At 39.1% G+C, this 27,395-nt stretch overlaps 1 protein-coding gene across 8 annotated transcripts in view; it reads left to right on the forward strand.

Annotated features, from left to right (window-relative positions):
* The window catches only part of CCDC148 (coiled-coil domain containing 148), a 339,783-nt gene that overhangs the window by 251,582 nt on the left and 60,806 nt on the right, over positions 1-27,395 (forward strand). For 5 of the 8 annotated variants that reach the window (XM_033860161.2, XM_033860162.2, XM_033860163.2 and 2 more), the window contains 3 exons: positions 15,484-15,601; positions 17,688-17,828; positions 21,565-24,222. In XM_033860161.2, coding sequence (XP_033716052.1) covers positions 15,484-15,601; positions 17,688-17,828; positions 21,565-21,711 — 406 coding nt within the window. In that variant the 3' untranslated portion in view covers positions 21,712-24,222. Of the gene's footprint in view, positions 1-15,483; positions 15,602-17,687; positions 17,829-21,564; positions 24,223-27,395 lie in introns of those variants that run through there. The other 3 variants (XM_073807692.1, XM_073807693.1, XM_073807694.1) reach the window with 1 other exon arrangement.

Raw genomic sequence — 27,395 nt, forward strand, 5'->3', positions numbered from 1 at the left:
GTGGTCCATATGTAGCAATTGGCCTCTTTGCAGAAAGGCTTGTCTCCATCTGCAATTATGCCAAATTCTGCATGTGAACATTTTTATGCATAGAAAAAGAACAGCCCAAGCAAGTCTTTCTACTTGAACTGAAGAATACATGTAAGAGAGGAATGTTGGCTGTGCCTGGCCAAGGTGGTAAAATTATTTTCAAAACCAAGGATCCAGGCAGAAGATAGATTTATTGATGTGACAGCCTTCAGGGAAACCAGAGACATGGCCTCAGAAAGATATATATTCAAAAGGAGGCCTCAGGGAATATTCTTGTCTTTTGAAATAATGGGGGATCTGGCAGAGAGGAGTTGTGACATCTGGGAGAGAACAATAAAGATTAAAATTTAGAGTCACTTGGAGAGAAAAATGTGAGCTGCCTTTCATATATGTGACAAGGTTGGCTCTATCTCTAAGACATTAGAATTGTGTAGACACTCAGCTTATAGCTTTTAGAGGAAATATAATAGCCTTCTTTTTGCTATCCAGGCCATTGGATTGCCCAGGAGCTTGGGTTAGAGTAAATAATCTACCTTTGAGGAGCAAGATGCACACCCTTTTGTCATTTTAACATGGACTAAGTGGATTTTCCTGCGGGTTCACTGTTTGGGGGTTATGATTAGTCCCCTTGGGAAGAACAGGTCAGCCAATTTTCTGAGCTCAATTACTGTGAAGTTCTTGTGATGGGAGGGAACTCTTCTTCCTAAGGAACCTCTCACGCTGCTGCTTTGTTCTCTGTGCAAAATTTGAACACATGAGACACAACCACCTCTCCGTTTCCTTGTTAGCTGTGTCTAGATGGGCCAACACTGGGCCATTGCAACGTTTATTAAAATACAGTTTCATAAAAGTTAATTATCTATTGTGTTTACACCACCAACTTACTTAGGAAACTGCCCTACTTCTCTTCAGCCTCTCCACCCTTTTCCCAGCTGCTCCCCAAGTTTGGGGTTTAATTGCAGTTCTGATATACTGTTAAATTGTACGAATTGTGCGTTTTTTGTAAGCCTGCTTTATTGTACTTCTTTGGCCCATGACCCTCCTCTAGGAATTTCTCCATTTCCTTTGAAAGGCTTCCAAAGAGAAGTCCCATGGAATATGGGTGTGGACATCTTTAATTTAATGTAGGAAAGGAAAATACAGGGCTTTTGGAGGTTTATTTCTGCCCGTACCTAAATAATGCTGTTGAGAAATTATGGGTCTCCTTTAAAAGAGGTCCTAAGAGTCAGGGACCTAGGTATTATTTGTAAATCTCTGTTTTATCTTTATTTTATCTTTTCCAATAAAGTTGGTTCCCTATCAGTTTAGTCAATAATATTATTTTCAACTTTGTTTATCTGCTTGGGCTCTGGAGAAAACCACACATCTCTCTCTCTTGGCCTCAAGTAATAGCCTTTCTAGAACATAAGCTTTGACCTCTCACCTGAAAAACTGCAGTGTAGGGAACAAAGCTCTCGAAGGTGCCCTAGGGACTGGCCCTGTGCTCCCAGATCCAAACGCCAGTGTTCACTTGGCAGGTCTGTAGGGGGCGCTGCTTTGTGGAGGTGTCTGTCTCTAAAGGAATAAGGAACAAAGATTCCAGAGCTCACATAGGAAGGCTGAACTCTGAGAGAAAGGAGACTGCTAAGAGAGGCGAGCCTTGGCAGGAAGTCACCTGAGAAGCTAGTTGAAACTTGAAGGGGGAAACTCCAGCTGCAGCAGGAATAAATCACCATTTGAGGGACTGAGCAAAGGAAAAGAGGAGCTAGAAATGTCACATCCAAAACGAAATATATTTTATCATTTGTTTTTTAAAAAGTATACTTTAAATGCCTAACCAAAAAATTTTGGTAAAGAAAATATTTTATAATGTTTGCATGGGGGGGGGGTGTGGATTAGAAGAGTTACTTTAAAAAAAAAGGCAAAAAGAAAGGAAACAAACCCCCCCAAAGATATTTTTGAAAGTAACCTTTCTGCTACACTGATTTTTTTTTTTTTTTTTAACCTCAAATGTTGAAGAGGCTATTTGTGAAGCCTCTTTGCTGATCTTTTCCTAGGCTGAAAGAAAATCAGGGTTTACTTCATTGCCGTGGGTGGCTGAATCACTATAAAAATCTTTGGTCTTTTTGATGTTTGCTGTCTACAGAAGTTCTGAGAGACCTGGGAAGGAAGAAAGAGAATGTAAGGGGGATTTTCAACCAGTATTAGAGAAGGCAAGTTTTATTAATCTTATTTACTTAAATCATTTGTTTGAGGGAGAGGAATGTGGTTTCTTCTGTTGTCTCAATGCCATCCCATCAAGACTTCTGAAGAAGAAAAACAGTTCCATCATAACGATACAAGTGTCTGTTCCTGGAAGAACGAGGACCAATTAAAATCAAAAGTTAGAAAGAGATAAAACCAGGGGCTTCCCTGGTGGCACAGTGTTTGAGAGTGCGCCTGCCAATTCAGGGGACACGGGTTCGTGCCCCGGTCCGGGAAGATCCCACATGCCGCGGAGCGGCTGGGCCCGTGAGCCATGGCCGCTGAGCCTGCGCGTCCGGAGCCTGTGCTCCACAACTGGAGAGGCCACAACAGTAAGAGGCCCGTGTACCGCAAAAAAATAAAAAAGAGATAAAACCAGACTGAAATATTATGATTCGATAACACAGTGGTATATTTTATTAGTGTGACTTTTCAAAGTTCCACACTCATGCAATGCCTCTTTCAGTATTTGTGATTCTGAAAACACTCCTATTGAAATTAGGGTTGTCAGAAATTGTATGTATCTTCTAAGAATCCTTCAGAGGGAAAAAAAAAGCTCCAATAAAACTAATCACCCATGCTTATCTTTTTCTTACCTTTAAATCATTTCTTTTTCTTTACAAACCTAAGTGGGAAGAATTTAAAGATAGCTTCTAATATTGTGAGATAAACCAACACAAGTTACATTTTTATACAGCAGATAAAATGCTTATGTAGCATCTTAAAGATTTTTAAAATGCAATACATATAAATTTTGATGTTAAACTACCATAAACCATTTTTTATCTACCGTAAACCATTTGTGAGTTCAAGAGTCACTGTGCAAACTACCCAATTAGTGTTGAATGACAGATGTCTTTTCTTAGTGAACTCATATGATGGCAAATGGCAAGCTCCAGATATAGGCTCAAAAATCCAGATATAGGCTCTGCTCTTGTCTACTTGATAGGTGTTTCCAGCTGCTCTGGGCTTTTCCTATGTTTTGCAGAATATGATTTTTATACATTCATGTGTGTGGCATTTAATATGAATACATTGAATAAATGAATGTAAGGAGGTAATCAGGCAAATAAATGCAGATTTGCCTGGGCAGACTTTTAAATTTCAGTTCATAATAAATAATTCCTGCAAGCCAACATGTGATGATTCTTCCCTGTGCTGCCCCTCCGAAATCACAGTACCAGCAAGTCTTCTCCATGGATGTCATTTGAGTTTGCCTTTTAGCATCAGTGGTTCCTAATTGTCCAAAGAAACTGGACACCTGATTTGTTTTCCAGTAATTCAACTTCTCTTCACTCCTTAAGTGATTAAATACCTTACAAAGGAATACCCACTGACTAATTTGACAGGCTTAATGGAGAAGTGTGTATTCAATTTATTCTTAACTTTTTATTTTATCAACTCCCATATCCTGTCATTTACCTTCTACTTAGGAAGTTCAATTGGGTGCTTTCCATAGCTTTAGAAATTCATTCATCATTCATTCTGTCTTTCATGTATTGGTGCATACCTTCTGTTTTAGGTCCTATTCTAGTTATCGGGGATACAAAGGCAATTAAGACATAGCCAGTATGCTCAGGAAATGCAGTCCAACAGAAGCAACATGTGAAAACAAATAACTATAATACAAACCAATGAGTGTATTTGTGTTTATGCCCATTGGTTCATTTACTTGAATATCTCTGCTTGTTCATGGAAAGGCAAGGAACATTTCCCAAACCGGGTTCTATGGAAAGTTTCTATTATCAGATAATTTGGGGAAATTAGCACACTAAGTCCTCCTTTTGGAAATTCATAATGCATACCACTGTATCATAATAAATATTTTGAGAAGTCCTACTATAAAGAAACTTATTTCACTTTATCTTAGTTTTCCTCAAACTTACTGGAACATCCAACACATTTTTGATGGCACACATGTTAACATCCTGTGGGATCTTAACATTCCGTGGGCCATGAGTTTGGGAAATGAACTGACTACCACTTGGAACAGCTCTGTATGTGCTCCACTGTTAGAGAGAGTAAAAAGGGTAAGTGTTCCCTTATAAATAGAAGATATGTTTATTAGTCAGGATTCCTCAGAAGCAACTGAGAGAAACCTAACTCAAACTAGCTTAGGCAGAAAAGAGAATGGATTGATTCACCTGGATGGAAATCCAGAAGCGGGTCTTGCCTCGGGGACTCAAATGGCATCTTCAGGTTCCTCTCTCTACTTATTTACTCTGTACCTGTTTGCACATTGAAACGGACTTCCTCATGTGTCTGGGCTTGGGGAGGCAGAAGGAGAGGGAGGCATGGCTACAGGCAGCTCCAGGGTTAATCACATGATTCAAGGTTAGTAACTTAAGAGAGAAGAGAAAACTTTTCTTCTTCAATATCCATATATAAATCCCCAGGGAAAGATTCCAGTTGGCTCAGCTGAATTCACGTGCTCACTGAGGGCCAATCACTGTGGTCCTATTTGTAATATAATACTATAACCATATCTGGTCACATGTAAACCCCTAATACGAGGAAAGGTGGGGGGATTCTTGATTACAGGCTTCAACAGACCTACATGGAATGAGGTGAGGCAGTTTGAAGGGGATTGGTGTTACTAGGTTGATGCTAGAGGGTAAAAAAACAACAGATGTTTACCAGTGTGGTCTAATTATTAAAATCTAATTTGGCCATAATAGGCAGTAGCCCTATACAATTACTATCAGAAAGTAGGGGTTAAAAAAATCAACTCTTCTAATATTAAAGTCATTATTTTTGGAAGATATCTCCTATTTGTAAAATGGTTTATAGCTAGTAATCCCAAATGTTGTGTGCCCAGTCAGTTGTTTAAGCACATAAAAAATTTTCTTGGTTCCAAGAAGTTATATTGCTCAAAGTTATACATTTTATGATTTTTAAGTAGCTGAAGTGACTAACTGTACTATAAATATTTCAGGCTAAAATTGTTGCAGCCATGTTATAAGGTATTAAACATTGGGAACATAAGTCTCAGCCTTTGGATTAGAGCAAACCCAAAATAATTGGCTAGGCAGAATCTTGGCCCTGTCCATGGTACCCATGATGCCACGGTGGTTCATTTCTAAGAGGATCTGGGGAGAAATTCCAGACTTCTACTTAGCCGTGTGTCATTAGGTTTGTTCCTAAGTTTTCACAAAAGGATGTCAACACTATACCAAGCTCAGATGCCCATTAAGGCAGAAGCTGTGCATTTAACTATCACTGTAATATAGTTACATTTGAGGGATTTAACTGAAGTCAATCCTGAAATTACATAGAGAAGAAATAAAAGATCAAAGGATTTGGGGCTTTGAAGGAGTTGGAAGCTGCAGCTATTCATGCCTTGATTGTAGCTGAAGTCATATTTCCCAGACAATGTTTTTAAATTGTGGATTTAAAAAGAGGATTTGTGTTGGAAACTTGGGTGGACAGATGAGGAGGAGCGAGTAAAATATGAGGAAAAGCAGTCAGAAATAGGATGTGCATTCATGAAGGAGGTGGTCATCAGTACCAGGCATTGTTAGGTCAAGTCAGAGGAGCTTTAAAAGGAGGCTCTGAGTTTACAATTTGGAGGCATTGGTGAGAGCAGTTTCCACAGAGTGGAAAGGTCAGAGGCCAGACTGCAGGGGGGTTTGGACTAAATCAGACTGAAAGAATTAGAGACAAAGTATGGCTACTCCATTTAAGAAATTTTGCCGGGAAGGGAAAAAGAGGACGGTAGCTGAAAAGAGAGAGTTGAGAGATATGTATTTTCCCCATTTGAAGAAGTTTGTGTGCAGAAGAAAAGGAACCGTGGAGGGGAAAAGGACTGAAGAAATAGGAAAGTAAAAGATTTACTTCTGGAGCAAGGACCTAGAGACGACTAGGTTTATGGTATTTAAGAGCCCAGGTTTAAGGAGGAAAGGATGAATAAAGATGAGTCTTGACAAGATTGGAAGTGAACAAAGCATGGTAGGGAAAGTGAACACTTATGGCCTTTTCTTTTCAGTAAAGTAGGAGGTGAGGTTCTCTGCTAAGAGGGAGACTATCAAGCAGCTGAGGTAAATAAAATCATTCTGGAGGAGTGTTAAATGTCTAGGTAAGGTTCAAACCTCACAAATATATAACAAATTCAATAAAGAATGAGGGTTGGAAATTGTCAGAGCAGATGTGGAAAGAAAAGAAGACAATAAAAGAGTATTAATGATAATGCCTTTGAAGAGATATGCCCATCGATCCAAAGCTGGAGAGAGACTTAAGTAAAATCTGATTGTGCCTCATAGCCTGGGAGAAAAGGAAGAGGTAGAATGACAGTAAACTTCATGAGGGAAAGACCTAGCCCAGTGCCTGGCACAAAGTTCATAAATATTGTTGAGAAATGGAGAGCCTGATAAGCTAAAGTAGTAGCAGGTTGAGTAAGGTTAAATGAGTGAACGTAAAAAGGATGGGAGGTTGGAAGGCAGTCCATTCCTAGGGTTATGCAGCATGCAGCCTTCATCAGTATATGTGGTGACCCTAGAGATTGGAGTCAGAACAGAATCCCTCAGTGTAAAATTTTGGCAGGGAAATGGTGTTCCCAGACCAGGTTCGTTTTGCCTGACAGGCAGCAAGGCAAAACGCTGAGAAGCCAGAGGTGTGCAGCAAAGAGAGCGTTTATTAGCTAAGCAGCCAAGTAAGGAGACAGGAGAAAAAGTCTCAGAGCCCCTTCCCCAGAGGCAAGGGGCTCCGGGTATTTGTGGGATAAAGAATAAAGCAGCAGGATGGTCTGAGGTGTATGGAGCATGGGGAAAGTTGGTTGGAAAAAGGTGCAGCAATCATCGTTCTGCTCAGGTGTAACTAAGCTACAGGCCTCTGCATGTTCAAAAATGGAGATGCTTAGCACGATCTGAGGGTGGAGTTTTCAGCTCGCTGACATCAAAAGGTCACCTAGCGGACACTCGTGCATGCTCAGTTGGAGGGTTGGTTGGTGGTCCTATCCAGTCTTAACCAGCTCAGCTGAGCTAGACACAGCTGACTCCTAGTTCCCAGAAAGCAACTCAGGTAAACATCTTATTGTATAGGCTCTGTGCAGCTTGGAGAACATGCAAGTCTTAAAATGACCTTGATTAGTGAAAGCAGGTGAAATGGATTTGAAAATGATTACCCACAGTTTCAATAGGTGATGCCAAGCTCCAAGTTTGGTCTAAGGAGTGGGCTGTTGAAGCAGGGGAGAAGCAAATGCTGCTGGGGAATCAAGGAACTGTAAGAGTGGAGTTTTGAATAACCCTCAGGAAATGTCGGGCAGTGACCTGGGAAGCCAGTAGTTGATCCCAAGAACCCTATTAGAAAGAGGATAGTCTAACCCAAGTCAATGGATAAAACTTTTCTGGAATTGTTGGAGAGCCAGGAAAATGCTAGCCTTCTTCCCTCACCATTGTAAAAGGGTAACCATGGAAGTAGGATCACCTGGGAAGCACTGGTTTTCAGTTAAGGGAAACATTTGAAAGGAGCAGCCAAGAGTCAGTGAGATGGGGCTGCATGCTCCAGTGGAGGGAGTTTTTATCACTAACTTTGTTTAGAGTTGCTGATGCATGGTGATTAAAAAGAAAAAAGAAGACCGGCTTTTATTATTGCTTTTAATTCCCGATAGACAATGCATCTTTTATTTCTTGTACCCTACTTGAAATGCTATTGGAAAGGAGTATTCTAGGAAATTTTTGAGGCTATGTGAGGGTATAAAAGGATTACTGAAAACTAGATGGAAAGGGTTAGGAGTAGTTCGAAAAGAGGAGGATAAATGTGGCAGAAATGTCTTTCTGCACTAACTTGAGGCAAGGGCTAATACGATATTTGCAACATTCTTTCAGTAACCCTCTCCTCACATCTTGTCCTATATTCTGGATTCCCAGGTTTAAATCCTTGTTTCACAGCTGTTTATATCTCTGCATTTCTAACTCAGGTGAACTCAGATGGCTAGGTTGGAACTGATTACAACCAACAGGAAAATGTACATGACTCTTATTTATGGGTTTTCACTTCCAGCATGAAAAATATTTACCCCCCTGGAGTTGCAAGAACTATTCCCAAGGGAAGTGGCTCATAGCGGAAATGCTTTCAAGTTGTTTCTTCCTTTTTTGATTTTACTGAATAGACCCTTTAAATATCACCAGGAGTCTGAGGTTTTCAACCGTCATCAGGATACACCACTGTTTTGTCCCCTGGAGGGAAAGAAAGAGGTTCAGTAACAGCCGTTGTTGCAACTACCCATCACTGACACTGACCCAAGCCGGGGCGGACCACTGCCACTGAGGGAACCTGTCATCCATGTGTGTTAGGGTCATGGGGGTGGGATGGGGTTGAAAGATTCTGCTCTTTTTTAAAATTGAAGGACCCTTAATTTACAATGTTGTGTTAGTTTCTGGTGTACACCAAAGTGATTCAGTCATACATATACATAAACATTCTTTTTCATATTCTTTTCCATTACGGTTTATCACAGGATATTGAATATAGTTCCCTGTGCTATACAGTAGGACCTTGTTGTTTATTCATTCTCTATATAATGGTTTGCATCTGCTAATCCCAATCTCCCAATCGAACACTCCCCCATCCTCACCCGTGCTTGGAAACCACAAGCCTGTTCTCTATGTCTGTGAGTCTCTTTCTGTTTCATAGATAAAGAACATTTGGTGTATATATATATATATATATATATATATATATATATATATACAGTGGAATATGACATCACTTATATGTGGAATCTAAAATATGACACAAATTAAGGATTCTGCTCTTGAACGTCAGTAACATGAAAGCAGGAACTTCTAGTGTGGGTCAATCCTGAGGCATATAACTATTTAGCACATGCAACCGTAAATAAGAAACCCTATCTGGGTAGTAATTTGTATCTGGTTTTGTCTTGTTAACAGTAGGCAGGTAGAGTCCCTCTAATCAAAATATTTGTCTTTGCTGTAGTTCTCAAAGTGTGGTCCCCAGACCGGCAGAACCAGCATCACCTGGAAACTTCTTAGAAATGCAGATTTTCAGACCCCGCCTCACTGCTTCTGGATCAGAAACTCTGGAGGCAATCAAGCAATCTGCACTTCAACAAGCCCTCCAGGTGATCCTGACATTAGCGCAAATTAGGGACCCAAGGGGCCAGGTGGTGCTGCACTCAGACCAGACTGCTCATTAGAATCACCTGGGTAACTTTTAACAAAATACCGATGCTGGAGCCCCCGAACCAGACTGTGATGTAATTAGAGTGGTGTGGGGCCCTGGCATCAGAACTTTTTCTAAGTTCAGATAATTCCAATGATAGTCACAGTTGAGAACTGTCGCTTTAGAGCAATATAAGAAGGAGCTCTTTAATTTAGGACTCTGTGATAAATTCAAAAATAATTTATTAAAACAATTTAATGTATTTTACTAGGATGTTAATTTAAGCATGCTTATATAGAATAACCCACAAATAATGTAAGATTTAAGAGGGGGGATCTTGTCTGGTTTTTATTTTTCACTATTGTTATCCTGAGCACCTGGGGCAGTGCTTGGCACATAGTAAGTGCTCAAGTAACTCTGTTGACTAATTGAATTAATCAATTAAAGACTGGAGTTCCAATAGGAACTTGCCTTTACACGGCACAAAGGAACCAGTAAGCGCTCTGAGCCAGAAGAATAGTATCTTTTTCTGGGGCTGGCGGGAGTTCATCTCCTTGTGGTTCTGTGGGTTCTCTGTGAATCCTCTTTGTTCTTGTCCCATGCTGATCTGTACCAGGATGTCACTGCTTTGTATCAGGATTCACATTACATTTGCAGGAACTGGTCTCTGCTTAGGCCCTTAGCCAGAACACCCACTGAGTCGAGTCTCATCACCCGGATGGTTAGAGGCGCGATACCGGCACTGGTTATGTTATCTCCTTTCTTTTCTCTGGGCTGGCTTCTCCACCTCCTCTCCCCCAGACCTCCACCTTTGGACAGGTGCTGCCACCTGGCCTGCCTATGTTTTGATCTGCGCACTCTTCCCTGTTGGAGTTCCCTAGAGCTCACGGAGAGGTTCTCTTTGCTTGGTGGGCAAAACTTTCTGAGTGGGGTTTAAGCCAAAACGGGATTTCCCAGCAGGCAGAAACAGGTTCACCATGCTGCTGCTGCTGCTCAGACCCCTGTGGCAATAGCACCTCCAGTGTGTGCCTGTTAAAGATTTCTTGTTCAATGTTGAGTAAGCCACATCACCTAAAAATGAAGTAGCAGATTTGTTTAGAAACTGCCTCTAATTCAGTAGGGCAGATTACTTCCCTGAAACATTTTTGATGGGAGTTCCATACTGGTTAATCTAATTAAGATGTGTTGTTAATGCTGTTTTATTTACTGCATAAGTTTAAAAAAAAAAAAAACAAAAACGGTAGAACCTCCCACTACCAGCAATTATTCTGAAGTCTTTTTTCCCCTCTTGTTTGCTGTAGCTTCCTTTTAGACTGAAGTTACCTGTGTCTCCAGATAGGAGGGAGGTCAAGATTTTGTACTTAATATTTTGCCCAGTTCTTACTGAAGTTTCACTAAAGCAAAGGGAGGCTGTTACTGAAGTTCGTGGTGTTTCCAAACCATTTGCATTTGTATACTCATCTCTTAGAGTGCAATACACACATAAATATTATCCAAAATTATACAAAAATTCTCCATTTCTACATGAAAGCTTCTTGTCCCTTCAACTACACTCAGGTCCAGAGGCTTAAACAAAATCCTTTTCAGATTATTGTTAATGCTGTGCCTGATTCTGCAGCAGCTGTTGCTTTTGAACAGTATGATGCTTCTCCTTCCCCAAGAGGAGTGGAAAAGGCCTCCTCTGCCGCACTCTCAACCTTCGTCAACTCAAGGAGCATAAAACAGACTGAGAGAAGAACCTAGGATTCCTGTTTGGGAATTCAGTGCAGAGCTTAAAGACTATTGAGTTTTGCCACTTCCTGACATTGACTTTCATAGCAACAGTTTAATTTGGAGAAAAGCTGCTACCTCAAATGGCTGAAGGTATTTATGTGGAAAATTTTCCAAATGATTGACTTTACTGTGTTGCTATTTTCTTTCCCCATGAATATGTGAGTATTTGGCTTTCTCCCAGGAGTTTTTCTGCATCACTTCTCTTTAGGCAAAGACATTTTTCTATCCAGACTGGGAAAAGAAAGATGTACCAAGAGCTTCCCCCTTTACAGTGAATTATTATTTGAGTTTAAACGATAACATCTCTAAGAATGAAGAATTTGAGTGTGTCTGTTTCCTGAAATCTTCCCTTGGCCAATCTTCATGGTAGTCAGAGTCATCTTGATCATCACTTTGGAGCCAATGCAACTGTGATCAGCTTCCTCCAGCACTGCCCTGCCTCTCTCCTCCCCGTTGGCATCAGTCTTACTGAAGGGGTTGTCTCTGCTCCCTCTTACTTCCTTATCTCCCGCTAATTCTTCAGTCACCTCTCTAATGCCGAGGTCGCCAATGGCTCCCTGTTATTTAATCCAATGATTATCTGATATTATAACTGATTTGTAGCATGTGACATTGCTGTTCCCATCTTCCTTTGCTTCTTTGCCACCATTTCTCCTCATTCTCTTAGTTTCCTCCTCTTCTGCCCCTTTCTTAAAAGTTGCTTCCTTGGGTTGTAGCAGAGTGGGGAAATTAAACTGATAATATCCCCCACCTTTTGAAAAGAAATTAAACTTCTAAATAGATGAATAAATATATATGTCTAGAATTGAAACTCTATGAGAGCCGGGTTGTTTTGTTTTAATCAGCATGGATCACCCACCCTAGAACGGTGCTTGGCACAGAATGGGCACCCAGCCAACGAATGAATGAATGATATAAAATTTATAAATACTGAAAATATATATAGAAAAGAAGGGAAAAAAGTTGTTTCCTTGGGAACCAATGCAAGGCCTGCCTCTCTTCTTACTCTACAGTCTCTTCCTGGCTGGTGCCATCTGTCCCTCGGACTCAATCCCATGCCATTGATAAAGATCGGCATCCACTGCTCCAGCCTAGATCTTACAACAGCAGATCTATGTCTAAACTGAACCTGATTCCTTCTCTTCCTGGTTTCTCTAAGTCCCCAGTTTTAGTGAGGGATGCCATTGTTCATCATGCAAGACAGAAACCTTAACTTCCTCTCCCCTCTTCCCATAAAAAACACTAACGATTCCTACTTATTCTATTTTCTACATAAATTTTAAATACATGTCTTCTCTCTAACTCCCACCAGCACCCCTCCCTCTGCCCTAATTCAGGAAACCATCAACTTGCATCTGGATAATTCTCTCTGGTCTTGCTTCCTTGCAATCCATCTTCCATATTATAGGAGAGAGCTTTCTGATCCCATTGCCCTGATCAAAGCCCTCATGCTTGCAAAGCCCCCGCCGTCTGGCCTCTCTTGCCTCCCCAGCCTCAGCTCTTGGCACTCCTCACCTTACATCTTTCATTTTTGGTCATTCCAAATATTTTTCAGTTCTTCAAAAGTACCGTGCTCTTCCACCTTCTGGGCCTTCATATTGCCATTTCTTTTTTTCTACCTAGAACATTCTTTCTATTCTCTCCCCATCTGGAGAGTTCCTGTTCCCTTTTTAGATCTGAAATTCAGACCACCTCCTGTTGGATGCTCCCCTGAATGCCCCAAGTCTGGCAAAGGTACCTCTCCCATGACCTCTGCCCCATTGTCCCATCAGAGCAAGAGTCCCCCTGTGTCATAATTGCCTGGGTCTTTGTATCGGCATTATATGGTCGCTTCTGTGAGGACAGGAGTGTGTCTCCTGTGTTGAAATCGTATCTCCAGTGCTTAGCACAGTGATGGATGCAGAGAGGTGCTCAAATTTTTGTTGAAGCAATGAGGGAGCCTCACAGTAAAGCATGAGCCAGCTTTCTTTACCACACAGCCTCAGATGCCTCACTCTGCAAGCTCTTCCTCACTAGTCAAGCTCCTCCAAATAAAACAACTATTACTTTCCCACAAAGCAGCCAAAACTTCACTGCAGACAAAGCAGCCTATACATCCAGAGGAAGAGAAACTTTTCAAAAGTTCTGAGAATTAACATATGGTAATTGTCAAATCCCAGGGTGTCTTTTAATTGAACCTTCACAGTAGTTCACTTAGCTTGTACTCAGTGCTTAAACTGAGTAGAACCTCATTAGGGAGGTTGTGTCATGCCTTAGTGAACGTGGAAGGAAAGAGAAATAGAGCTTTCCATGACAGGGAGGCGGCAAAGAAGGGGAGCAATCTGGTCTTCAGATTCTTTAATCCATGTAGCTGACTGTACTGACTCCTGAAATGGGAGATGATGGCGGAGGACAGCCACAGCCATCAGGCTGTGAGGCTAGGATCTTCCTTCCAAACCCCATTCTGGGTTTTGTCCTCGAAAAACATCTGCTGCCTGCTTCCCTTCTCTCCTTTCCCAGAGCACCTTCTTCAGTGCCAGCCTCAGGAGCAACCTGATTTTAAAGAGGGTTTCCTCCCCGGGAGCAAATCATTGAGGGAACCATGTAACTACCAGGTTCAGCCCTCCAGTGCTTTTCTTGGCCTCTCTGTCACTGCTCATCCACTTTCTCTGTTCTAGCCACCATGAACCCTTTCCTGCTCAGGGCTGTGACGAGGTGGGGCAAGTGAGGCCCCCGGGGGTGCAAAACTGAAGAAGTCGCCCACTCTTGGATGCCAGCGCTGCACGTGCAGGAGCCTGAATACGAGTGCCTCCCTGGACTCACCCCCATTCCGGCTCCTGCTCTGTCCCACCTCGGCCACCGTGTCTCCTGGCCTCTGCAAATTCTAGTCCTCCAGACCCAGCTCAGTTGCTGCCTCCTCTAAAGAGCTCTTGCTGAAGCTCACCAGTCTCTCTCACAGCCCAGCAAGTAGTCATCGCACCTTCCTCTGAATTCTCAGTGGACCTTATTTATACCTCTCTGAAGACACTGTATACCTTGTTTAGTTCTTGGGCTTGTCTGTGTCTCTGTTAAACTACAAACTGTTTAAGAACAGTCGTTTTCTCAGTGTGCTTTCGATATCTAGCACAGGGTTTGGCACACATAAGTCAGTGAGGTGAGTGGGGTTGTCAGGAGGAGAAGAGAGAAGAGCATAGTGGGTAGTTGCGTGGAGGCGAGAGGGTGAGGAGTAGGCATGGGCCCTGGGGCCAGTCTGCCTGGGTTTGACCTCAGGCTCTGCCATTTACTGAGTGTGAGAGCTTGGACAATTTACGTCACTTGTCTATGCCTCCATTTCTTTATCTTTAAAATGGGATCAATAGTGATATCCTAACGTGGGATCAATAGAGGTACCCCAACATGTGATGTCTAATTGAGCTAAGAGAGGTAAAGCCCTTAGCACAAGACTTGGTGCCTAGTGAACACCTCAGTAAATGTCGGGATTCAGAATAAAAAAGGGTCTAGCGAAGGGATATCCATGGAAAATGCAGGTGTGCGCGCTAAGGGTAAAGCACATTTGTGACTGATGCCATAGAGGAAGTTAAATCTAAACCGTTTATGATAGAAGACAGAGGCAACGGCCACCTACTCCCTCGAGAACCCAGGTGCCTACTGTTTTTGAAATGACAAATCTTATCTCTACAAAGAAGATGGTTAGGGAGGCTGCCTGAAAAAGCAGCCGAGGAGACCCAAATGAACCTGGGAGTATTAAAACAGATATTTAAATATGCCGTTTTAATATCTGCTGTTAAGGGGGATGGAAACAGAATGCTAAGGGAAAGTCATGTTTTTGCTGCCATCTACAGTCAAAGTGCAGTTTTCAAAGTTTCTTAACACACACACACACACACACACACACACACACACACACACACACATAGTTATGAATAACAGTATAGAGTTTGGTTTAAAGTCTAGTAATTGAGATACTTTGGGCATATTATTCTAGTATTTTATTTACCAGTGTTTCTAAAATTATGTATATTTAATCAGTAATATAGCCTTTTTAACATCTCAAATTGTGTTAGAACTTATCAGATGACATTTCATACAAAGATTTTAATGAAGAAAGAGATAGATTTGATTTTACCCCATGTTTTCCTGCCCCATGACCTGCAGTTCTATGATTGTTATTAGAATTATTATAAATTGTATTTTATACAAGCATCCTTTATTGTTTTGATATGAGAAATCAACCAAAAGCAAGTAAAAACAGTATGACAGTGATGTCACTTATGAGTTGCCTTCTGTCCCTATGCACCCATCCACGTAATCTCCATTATCATGATGTTTTCCTAACTTTCCTGTGCATTATTTTTAAAGGGTTAAATATAGACGAGAATTATTGGAAAAGCGTTTGATGGAGAAAAAAGAAGTGACCCTTCAAGAAGCACTTGAAGAAGCAGAGAGAGAGAAGCGAATAGAAGCCCTGAGGAAACAGGTGTTTTTAATTTGGAAAATTTCATGGGTGGTTTAAAAAAATGTTTCTAAGTGCTCTTAATAACATTATTACTAGGGCTTAGTTCATGACATCTGCTATATAAAATGTAACTTTCCCAAATTGGGACACTGGTCTTCATTGCTGGGAGCAATTAGATTTATGTTGAACCATTTCCAGTTTCTTAGTGTATTAAAAGAATTTTATCAGCACCTTTAAAATAGCTCTCCCAAGATTTAAATGCATCCATATTACCTCTAGTTTATAAGCTGAATAGTATCCATGTACAGCAGTGAAACTCTGCATCTAGCCGAAGGATTTTACTCTCCTCGAAAAAATGTGGTGGAGGTTGAGCAAGATAATCCTCCCTAGGGTAGGAACCTCTGTTTGGAAACATCCCACAGTCAACAAACAGGTTAAAAACCACTTTATAAAAATACTGTTTTTGTGGAGAAATAAAAGTCTCCCATTGCTTTGGCTCGTAAAAGTAGGCAAAAGTTCCGAAGGTAGTAGTCGGCAAGAGCAAGAATTTAAGACCTTGGGAAATGTAATAAAATAGTTCTACTTGGTAATTTTTCATAGTTTTTAACCTGAAAGTGATTAGCTCAACTCACAAGCTCTAAAGTCTTCATTGACACCATTTCCCAGCTGATAGGAAATGACTGTCTGGTTTCTCTTCTCTGTCAGTGAAGGCAGTATAGAATCTTGGGTAAGAACTTGGCCTCTGGTGTCCTTCAAAACTGGTACAACCTGGTTCACTACTTACTGACAGAGAAAACTTAGGTTTTAACCTCCCTAAGCTTCATTTCTTCCTCTGAAAAATGGGAATCATAATAATAGTACCTACTTCACAAGTTTGTAGTAATGTGCATTCACATTACTCTTCTAAATGCTTTTACCTTTTAGGTTTTACCTCATTTAATCTCTACCACAACCCTATGATGTAGGAATTATTATTATTCCTACTTCATAGAAAACTGAGGAGGCCCAGAGGTTCCCCAAAGTCACATAGCTAGTAAATGTCAAACTGGATTCATACCAAGGAAGTCTAGTTAAATGAAATATTTAGTAAAGAGGAAGTGTAAATGCATACAACTATTATATCATCTTTTATAAAATAGATTATAGAAATATATTCCTATACTTTGAATTTAAGTCCTGGTCATCTTAGATTCAACAAAATTTAAATTATTTAATCATTAGCAAATAGTGATATACCATGGTCTTCAGGAGACAAAACTTAATGTCACTCTTACTAAACACATTCTTGTTCAAAATATAATTTTGATAACTACAGAGTCCATATGATTAGGATTCTTTCCATCTGTGAGCCCTTTGAAAGAGGAAATATCTGTGCCCGTTATCTGTAATCAGTGTTTAGAACTACAGTAAAAGACATTTTGGCTAGGAAACCTATAATAATTAAAGTATGTTCAACCCCCAGTTATGTCATTACAATTTCTAAATGGCATTAAAAATGCCATTTTCTTAATGCTAATTCTTGACTTTAGGAATTAACAGGCAGGTGTTATTAATGGTGCATATAATTTACAAAATTAGTGGCTTCTTTTCATTAGGATACAGGTTTGAACAATTTCAATTATCATAAAGGACAAGGGCATTTGGGTTGAAACGACTCTGCAGTTTTTCACTGGAAGGGGAAACAATGGTTTTTAACAGTCCCTGGAAATCTAGTTGCCTGGTACAATGAAAACTCACCCGTCTTGCTGAATAATGCCAACACACATGACTTTACCCATAAATGACATGCTCTAGATTCAGCTTAATCAGATTAAACTTTCTAGAAAGCTTCATGGGGTTGTTACCATGGCCATAGATTGCTAGTGGTTAAAAATTAATGTTTTCTACTTTTGGTTACTTTCAAGGTGGTTGAATATGTGGGTTTTCTATATAAAATTTCCCTTGACTTTGGATGAAAAAGAAATTTTTATCTAAATTTAATCATAACTGTAATTATGTAATCTTTAATAAAATTTCTTGACTTTAATGGACATTATCATTAATAATGTTGCCCAGAAGCATTTTGCTTATATCTTGTTCCAAGTAGCCATGCTTATTCTTCTTTTAGGTTGCTATTGTCGCTCAATTTGATCCTGTTAGAATGATGTCAGACACAATGGCATCAAAAGCGAGGATGGGTATTGGAATCGAAGAAGAATTTATTCTTCAAAAGCCACTGTTCACATTGAATACATATAATGAACAGCAGGTAATTATGGAAATTAGCACGATTGATGCAAAAGCCATGATGATAAGAATTGTAGAAGTGTGTGTTTTGGGTTACAAATTATTTTCAATATTTACATTTAAATACCATCCATATTAGCATAATTTTTATTTCTAAATGAGAGCACATAATTACTGAACAATTCTTAATATAAAATAGTTGATAGGTGACCATAGAACAAAACACTTTATGTAAAAATGTTGTCATTGAAAATTATTTTAATCTAAAAAATAATTTTATAAAATTTTAAAGTTGTGTTAATACTGTATTTTGTTTAAATATTTATCATATTCAGAATTGTTAATGCATAACATAAACCCTATTAAAGAAACAACTAATGATACTGATAAGACAAAGCAGAGGGAAGCTTTCTGAAATTAAAATGAACAGAAAATAATGTATCAGAGCTAATGATGAAACATTTGCTGTGGGAAAAGGTAGTAAGAGGTTATTTAACTGTTTCTAGGAACTTCTGAATCATTTTAATCTGTTTCTATAGCTGAGAAAGGATTTTTTTAAAGTTTTTTTAGATGGATGGATGGAAGAGGAGCCAGGACATATGAATGAATGGATATCACTGAAGTTAAGGGAGAAAGTAGTTGTTAACTTTACAAATCTAAGAAAAGCTAAATGCTTATTTAATTATTTAAAAAGCAGGAAACTTCATCCATTCACTCACTGACAAATAAATCGAGTGTGCCTCATTTATGTGCTGCATACTTTGCTAGGGAATAAAAAGATGAACAATACACATATTAATTGGGCAAATATTTATGGAACATATACTGTATCTGGCACTGAGCTGGTGCCAGGGCTGCATCCTGAGCAAGATAAACTTGTCCTGTGTGGAGGAAGTGAGCAGGGGAGTTGGCGTTGGGAAGGAAAGTAGCATGCATGGGAATAACTCCACTAGGGTGAGATTGCCTCTGGCTAAGGGCTGCAGCTCAAGAGGAAGGGAATGAACGGGCAGCCCTGAATGGGAAGTCAGAGAAATGGAAAAGGGGAAACTAAGCTCCGTCTTAGTTGAGGAATTTTGGCAGCAGTGACAGAATTCATTCCAGATAATTTAAGTTAAAAACAAACAACAGCAAAACTGGATTGGGGAGAGGGGTGGGTGTAGGGAGAGGGATTAATTAGAAAATGCACAGGTATCTCCAGAATCCAAAGCAGGGAGGGCAGTTGGGCTTACAAAGAATTGAAATCAGAAGCTGAAAAGCTTTCAGGTACCTGGGCTGAGGAAATAAGTGCTTCACCAAGCAGAAGAGGGTGACCCTTACCGGTATGTGTTCAGTGTAAGGTACATGGTAAGGGTGGGTGCTGGGGGATGAGACTGGAGACATAAATTCCGGTCAGACTGTGAAAAGTATAGTAGATCTTACTTGCTAAGACTTTTGACCTTTATCCTGTGAGCAGAGGTGAGACTTCGAAGCAGGTGAATTATATAATCAGCTTTATGTTATAGCAATGTGTCCTGAATGGAAAATTGGTGGAGGTGGAGTCAGGTCCTTTGAAGATGGTGGAGCTCTCATAGAAGTGGCATGGAGTAGGGGGAGGGTGGCCTGGCAGGGGCATGGATGGCTCTGGCTGAGAAGAGGAGGGGGATAATGAGTGAGGGTGATTCTAAACTAGGCAGTGAGTGATATTGAGAAGAGCCTGCATTTTGGATTGAAATCCACATCCACAATTTACTGGCTGTGTGAACTTGTGTAAGCTATTAACATCTTTATGTCTTGTTTACTTCATCTGTAAAACAATTTGTAAGGTTCTTGTGAGGATTAGTATAATAAATGTCAATTGCCTAGAATATTGTCTGGCACTTAGTAATAATTCAGTAAATTATAATCATTAGGTGGTGCTGCCATTAACCATATAAGAATTCAGAAGGAAAAGCAGACTTAGGGAGAGAGCATTTATTTTGTTCATATCAGGTTTAGGTTGAAGATGTCTAATACGCACTTACAGGAAACTGATGGGCTTCATCTGGGTAGGAGAATTGGGGAAATGGAAGTCAGTATGTGAGGGAGATCTTCATTTCACTTGATACGTATTGAAAAAAACAGAATTATGAAAACATTTTAAAACTCACAGTTCTGGAGCTGGGGGGAAAAAAGGTGAATCCTGGAGATAATGAGGACGTCAACAGCACACAGGTGGAGCATGAATGCTTCAAAGTGGATGAGAGTGACCAGGGAGACTCTTGGAGCAAAAGAGGAGAAACCTAGGTCTAAGGCTCAAATACGTTGCTTTTCAGACACAAATCTCAGTGTTATTCCTGACATATGCATCGTTGCCCCTAGTCCCTGTATTGATCAGTTGCCAAGTTCTATTGATTCTTCCCTTCATAGTGTTTTGGACAGTTCTCTCTTCCTTGCTACCAGCCAATTTTAGGCATTTATTATTTCATGTCTAGATAATTGTAGTCGATTCTTAAGCACTCTCCCTGCTTCCGTGTCTTCTTTCTCTGCCACCTTAATTTATCCTGAACTTGTAATCAGATGCATCTTATTATGCAACAGCAATGATTATATTAGTTCCATGCTGAAAACAGAAACACAACCTCAGTAGCTCCCCAGACTCCTTGGCATAGCCTTCAAGCCTTTAAAATTCAAGTCCCAGTCTTAGAAGTGTCCTTTTTCAGTGTTCCCCAATGGTACCAAGTACTCTACCCAGATTACCCCGATCCCAACTTAACCTATTTCGTCTCTGAGTTTGCATGTGCCTTTCTTTCTTGATCTCTCTTCCTCCCCCAGCCCCATCCCCAGCTTTATAGAAGAGTAAGTTGAACTTTAAAGTTAGCTCAAGTGGTCCTCCTTACCTGAGACTATCCTAGTCTCATTGGCACCAGGAGATGTCTCTCCGTATTCTACTACTCTTGGAGCATCTGTCACATGTTGCCACGGACTGTAGTTACCTGTGTACATTTTTTTACCTCTGTTAGTGTAAGAGCTCCTTGAAGGAGGGGTTGCTTTCAATGGCTTATTATCCCATCCTCTAGGGAGACTTCAAGTTCATGTAAAATGTTTCATTAGCTGAAAGCCATACGTGGCCACCTTCTTATCATTGCAAACAGTGTCTGTTGACATTAATATTCATAGAAGGAGGAATAATGTCCAATCAGCTATAAATGAAAAGGGAAATTGAACTACTCGTATATCTATACCCCTTAGAGTCAGATTGATGGAAGCATTTTCTAGTTCCGCTTGAAATAGAAATCTGGCCTTGGAAGAAAAGTTCTATTGATTTTGTTTTTCAAGTAGTGGCCATGTGTTTGAACTTAATTTACATATTTCCAAATGATGGAGAAATTAAAATGTCTGTTTAAAGACAGATTTACAAGGTTGTGGTTTAGGTTTATTTTAATCAATGGTTGTTTATATTTTATAATTACAACTAACAATAAATAACAAATCAATGATCGTACTGAAAGCATCTTTTATCCCATCTTTTAATAATTTTAATGTTTTATTTTGACTAATCTAGTATACAGTATTCTGTACATCTTATGTTGGAAACCACTGATATACTGGAAAGTGATAATGTCAAAAAGGTTTGTATATTTTCAGTAAGTTCAGAATATAGTCACTGTATACACAGAATTTACTGTCATCTAGTCATCTATCCAGTAAAAACAAATTACACAGCTTGGGGAAATACAGAACTAAATGATAAAATTTACTTCAATGAAATGCTATTTATTTAAATCATTTTATTTCTACAGATAATTTCTGACCCTAGACTTCGTTTTGAGTTAGCACTTCGAGAAGCTGGACTTCATAAAACATTTTATGCCAAGGAGATATTACCAAAAATCGGTCCTCAAAAACCTCCAAGAAAGGATACAGAGTCTACTGTATTCAAAATCTAGAGTTCATCCTCAAATCGCGTTATACATAAATAAGATTTTTCTTTGAATACATTTATATGGATAACAATACTACTTTCTAAAATTTTTTCAAATATCAGACATAGAAATCATAGCATCTGTTAAAAACAACTTTTTCTTTTATGATTCTTAGACTTTTATGCACTATTTCCAATATCTTTGTTATGTTTAATAGTACTAAATTCTCCAAAGACTATGGAACTTAATTAAGACACATATGGGACATATATTGTCATTTAGTAAATGGAATTTTGGAGGTTGCATTATGCCATAAAAAGAGCTCAAAATAACCATTTGCAAAAATTACAGTTTATGTTGCTACTACCTACTAATGTTCATTTCTGCTTGTTATTTCAGAATTTGAGTTTTTTAATTATGGAAATTTCATTATCATTAATACTTCTATTATTTCTCGATTATTATAAGAGGAGACTCAACCTTTCTCTAAATTTAGAAGCCAATTTGGTATACCATGTTTACTGCAAACCAATCATCCAAACAACTTGATTTTGCAAATTAGCCTGTAAGAATAAATTAGAAATAGCATTTCAAGCATAAGGATATCTGTTTTGGCTTGGAAAAATGTATTTGTATGGTTGTTTGGAAGGAATGTTTTAAAATTCAGAATGCTATCAAATTTTCCATGTTATCTATTAAATATCTAGATGATTTTATAGAAAGGAAGTGTTTCAAATAAAACTCAAGCATAATTTTTTACTATTTCTAAACAATCACACAAATACAAGTAGCTGGTGATACACAGCAGGAGGTAGTGTCACTATTTTGAGAACCATGGAGTTGATACTTGTGGTTATGATGAAAATATTAGTTGAGGTTTGGGCAGCAGCCTAGATGCTGGCTATGCCCAGACTCAGACCTTATTAATTTTCTTTGTTTTTAAAAATAGTATTAATAATAGTTATTCATTGAGCACAAACTGTGCTCAGTACCCTATATGTACTTTACATATAATGTCTTACTTGACCATCATAACAACCTTATGAGATTGTCATCCGCATTTTACAGATAAGGAAATAGATTCAGGAAGGTAAAATAATATGCCCTAGATCAGTTGTTTGTCAAACTGTGGGTCATTAAGTCAATCTAGTGAGTCCTGACCAGTATTTTTTAAATGACACAAAATAAAATAAATCTGAAATCCATGTGTGATTTGGGTTTCATCCCCTCTCAGTTCCACAAGAATTTCTCTTGTTTGGTTACCCTCTTTCTCTCCTATGTCTTCAAGTTCTCCTTCAGCATACGTATACGCTCAAATAAATTCCACTTAAAAAATCGATTTCCATTAACCCCACATTTTCCCCTAGACACCAGGCTATTTCTCTGCTCCTCTTCTTAAGTGAACGTCTTGAAAATGTTGCCTCTAGATATTTGGTTTCTTCTCACTTTCTAGTTACTGTCACTCGTTCTGAGCTAGCTTTGCCCTCACCCTCCACTGACACTGCTCTTAGCAAGGGCACCAGTGAACTCCATACTGACAAATTTGATGACCATTTTCAGTCTTCATCTTACTGACTTCATGGCAGCCTTTAACTCTGTTGACAACCACCCCATCTTGGAACATGTTCTTCTCTTGGCTTCTATGACACCAGTCTGCTTTACCTCCTGTTTCTTTAGTCACTCCTCAATCTTCTTGGCTGACGCCTCCATCTCCATTGATCTCTAAGTGATGGAGAGTTCTGGGATTAGACCTTCTAGCTGTCTTTCTTTACTGTTGAATCACCCAAGGGTAGATCCTTAAACACTATATTTTAGTTATAAAATTATGTCTGAGTGTCTTTAATCTATAGGCCTCCCCCTCCATCCTTGTTTTTTTCCCTTGAAATGTATTTGTTTGAAAAAACAAATATATTTACATGCAGAATTTCTTATGTTGGAGTTTTTTGATGGTGTCCTCCTGGTGTAGTTTAATATGTTCCTCTGTCCTGGGTTCTTTGTGTGTGCTATAAATTGGTAGTTGAACTTAGAAGCTATGTTAGATTTAGGTTCTTTTTTTTTTTTTTCAAGACAACTTAATTTTACTGTTGTGTTCTGTCATCTGAGCATTTTTTTTAATGTTAGCTATTACTAATTCTTAATGCCTAGAGCCATTAATTAATTATAGATTACATGCTAGAAATTCTGTAATTCAGTCATTCCTTCTTTGTTAGTGGAAACCTTATATGAAGAAAAATTTCCCTCTTCTCTATTTGGTAGAGAAGATAAGAAATGTAAGCTAAGTGTTTGAGCCTTTTTTTTCCCATTAACTTATGAGGTTTGAAAATAATGAATTGGCTTTCTAATATCATCCAAAGGTGATCAGTTTTGTTGTATCTTTATGAAGTCATAGGTTTAAAGGAATTTGATGTTTCAATCTGTTGAAGTATTATCCTTATTGCTGCTCAAATTATCTCCTCCTTGCCCAAAGGAAGTCTTTTCAGTTAGGCTCATGGGTTCTTTAAAGACAACTTAATAGACTTGATAACTTCCTTGCTATTCCAGTTATCTATTGCTTTTTAACAAAACTTACTGGTTCAAAACTACTTTTTTTTTTTTTTTTTTAAACTATCTTTCATGGTTTTGTGGGTTGACTGGGCTTTGCTGTATGGTTCTTGCTTGGAATTTGTATTAACCTTATATCACTGTTGTAACAAATTACCACAAACTTAGTGGTTTGAACAATACAAATTTATTATTGTTCTGAAGGTTGGAAGTCTGATTTGGGTCTCACTGGGCTAAAATCAAGACGTCAACAGGGCTGCATTCCCATCTGGAGACTCTAGTGGAAAATCTGTTTCTTTGCCTTTTCCAGCTCCTAGAGGCTGCTCACATTCCTTAGCGAAAATGTTAGAAATAGAATATATTACTCATTTACATTATCTCACATTTTACACACAACAAACAGTCTTAGAATAAAATACCAGTATGATAAAAACAAGAACAATAAAAAATTCTATGCACTTTATATTCTTTTTCCTTCTGTTATAGTTTTACTTTATATTGTCAAAGATTATGTAAATATTATATTCTCTCTTAGCTCTAATTTAATCTTAGTTCTATAAGTAAATATGTATTTACTGATTGCCACCAATCTTTATATCAGTGTCTTTCTTCTCATTTTGGTTGTCTGTTTTCTAGAAAAATCTTCAGAAATTACTCATGGAAACAATATTTTCTGAATTCTTGAATGTTGATAACAGTTTGTCAGAGTTCTTTATAGTTGAAAGTCCGTTTTGCCTGAGTATCAGATACTTTATTTACATTTACTTTCCTTAGCATAAAATGTCAAAGGCTGGTTATAATCCGATTTTAATTTCCCTGATGATCACTTGATCTTTTGCCTGATTGTACCAACGATATTTTTTTTTCTAATCATAGTAGTTTTTTTAAAATTATATATCTGTTTATTTTATTTTTTTTTATTTAACATCTTTATTGGGGTATAATTGCTTTACAATGGTGTGTTAGTTTCTGCTTTATAACAAAGTGAATCACACATAGTAGTTTTATGGACTTGATCTTTTTTTTTTTTTTTTTTTTTTGCTGTACGCGGGCCTCTCACTGTTGTGGCCTCTACAGTTATGGAGCACAGGCTCCGGACGTGCAGGCTCAGCGGCCATGGCTCATGGGCCCAGCTGCTCTGCGGCATGTGGGATCTTCCTGGACCGGGGCACGAACCTGTGTCCCCTGCATCAGCAGGCGAACTCTCAACCACTGCGCCACCAGGGAAGCCCTATGGACTTGATCTTGATATTGGCCATTCTAGGTCAGTATACCTTTCACAATATAAATTTAATTTTATTTCAGGATATTTTTTAAATTATAATTGTTAGTATTATGCTCCCTTTTAATTTTTTCCCTAAGGACCTCTTTTATAGTATTATGCTACGTTGGATCTTCTTTGCTCGTAGTCTTTATTTGTCACTTTCTCTTGAATCCCTTTGATCTCTTTATTTTTCCCAGGTTTTGAAAATCTTTTTGTATAGAATTTCATTCCTTTTTAAGGCTGAATAATATTCCACTGTATTTACATACCACTTTTTAAATTTTTTAATTTTATTTTATTTTTTAAATCATTTATTTATTTATTTTATTTTTGGCTGCATTGGGCCTTCATTGCTGTGCCCGGGCTTTCTCTAGTTGTGGCGAGCAGGGGCTACTCTTTGTTGCGGTGCATTTGCTTCTCATTGCGGTGGTTTCTCTTGTTGCAGAGCATGGGCTCTAGGCATGTGGGCTTCAGTAGTTGTGGCTTGTGGGCTCAGTAGTTGTGGCTTGCGGGCTCTAGAGCACAGGCTCAGTAGTTGTGGTGCATGGGCCTAGCTGCTCTGTGGCATGTGGGATCCTCCTGGACCAGGGCTCGAACCTGTGTCCCCTGCAGTGTCAGGTGGACTCTTAACCACTGCGCCACCAGGGAAGCCCCTATATACCACTTTTTTTAAACCACGTTTTGTTCATGTCTCAGTGAACATTTGGTGTGTTTCCACCTTTTGACTATCATGAATAAGGCTTGGGGTATAATAGTTGCATAGCTTTTATTTATTTATTTTAACTACAGGCATACCTCATTTTATTGTGCTTTGCTTTATAGTGCTTCACAGATATTGTGGTTTTTACAAGCTGCAGGTTTGTGGCAACCCTGCATCGGGCGCGATTTTTACAACATTTGCTTACTTCGTGTTTCTGTTTCACATCTTGGTAATCCTCATAATATTTCAAAATTTTTTATTATTATATTATGGTGATCTGTGTTCAGTGATCTTTGATATTACTATTGTAATTGTGTTGGCACCATGCTCATACAATACGGCAAACTTAATTGATAAACATTGTGTGTGTTCTGACTGCCCCATCGACTTGCTGTTTCCCCATCTGTCTTCCTCTCCTTGGGCATCCCTATTCCAGGTGACACAACAATATTGAAATTAGGCCAGTTAATAACCCTTAGCCTCTAAATGTTCAAGTGAAAGAAGAGTCGCATATCTCTCACTTTAAATTAAAAACTGGAAGTGATTAAGCTTAGTGAGGAAGGCATGTCGAAAAGCCAAGATAGGCTGAAACCTAGGCCCCTTGTGCCAAACAGTTAGCCAAGTTGTGCTACATGATTCTGCATATTCAAAATGGAGACACAGCATGATCTGAGGGTGGCATTTTCCAGCCCTCTGACATCTGAGCAGGCCCAGTTTTAGGGTCATAGTTCCATCCAGTCCCCAGCCAGCTCACACTGGGCAGGAGCTGACTTCAAGTTCCTATAAAACAGCTGGGCTGTATGAAGCTAAGAAGGTATGCAGCTTAAGCAAGGAAAAGAGAAAGAAAGAAAAAAAATACTAAAATGAACTCAATCAATGAAGACAGTTTAAAAGCAAAGGGGTTTTAACAAGGTGATCCCTTGTCTGTTCTTCTGTAAGACAAGTTCAAGAATTTCTGTAGTTATCAGCTTCTGTTAATTCTGTGGGGCACAGTTTCAGTGGCTACACTAAATAAGAGATTTTCAGTGTAGGTGAAATAGCCTTCTATTAGAAGAATATGCCTTCTAAGACTTTCATAGCTAGAGAGGACAAGTCAATACCTGGCTGACTCTCGTTAGGGGCTAATGCTGCTGGTGACTTTAAGTTGAAGCCAGTGCTTATTTACCATTTTGAAAATTCTAGGACCCTTGGGTTATGCTCAGT

The sequence above is a fragment of the Tursiops truncatus genome, chromosome 7, assembly GCF_011762595.2.
Source record: "Tursiops truncatus isolate mTurTru1 chromosome 7, mTurTru1.mat.Y, whole genome shotgun sequence".
In the NCBI taxonomy this organism is placed as follows: domain Eukaryota; kingdom Metazoa; phylum Chordata; class Mammalia; order Artiodactyla; family Delphinidae; genus Tursiops; species Tursiops truncatus.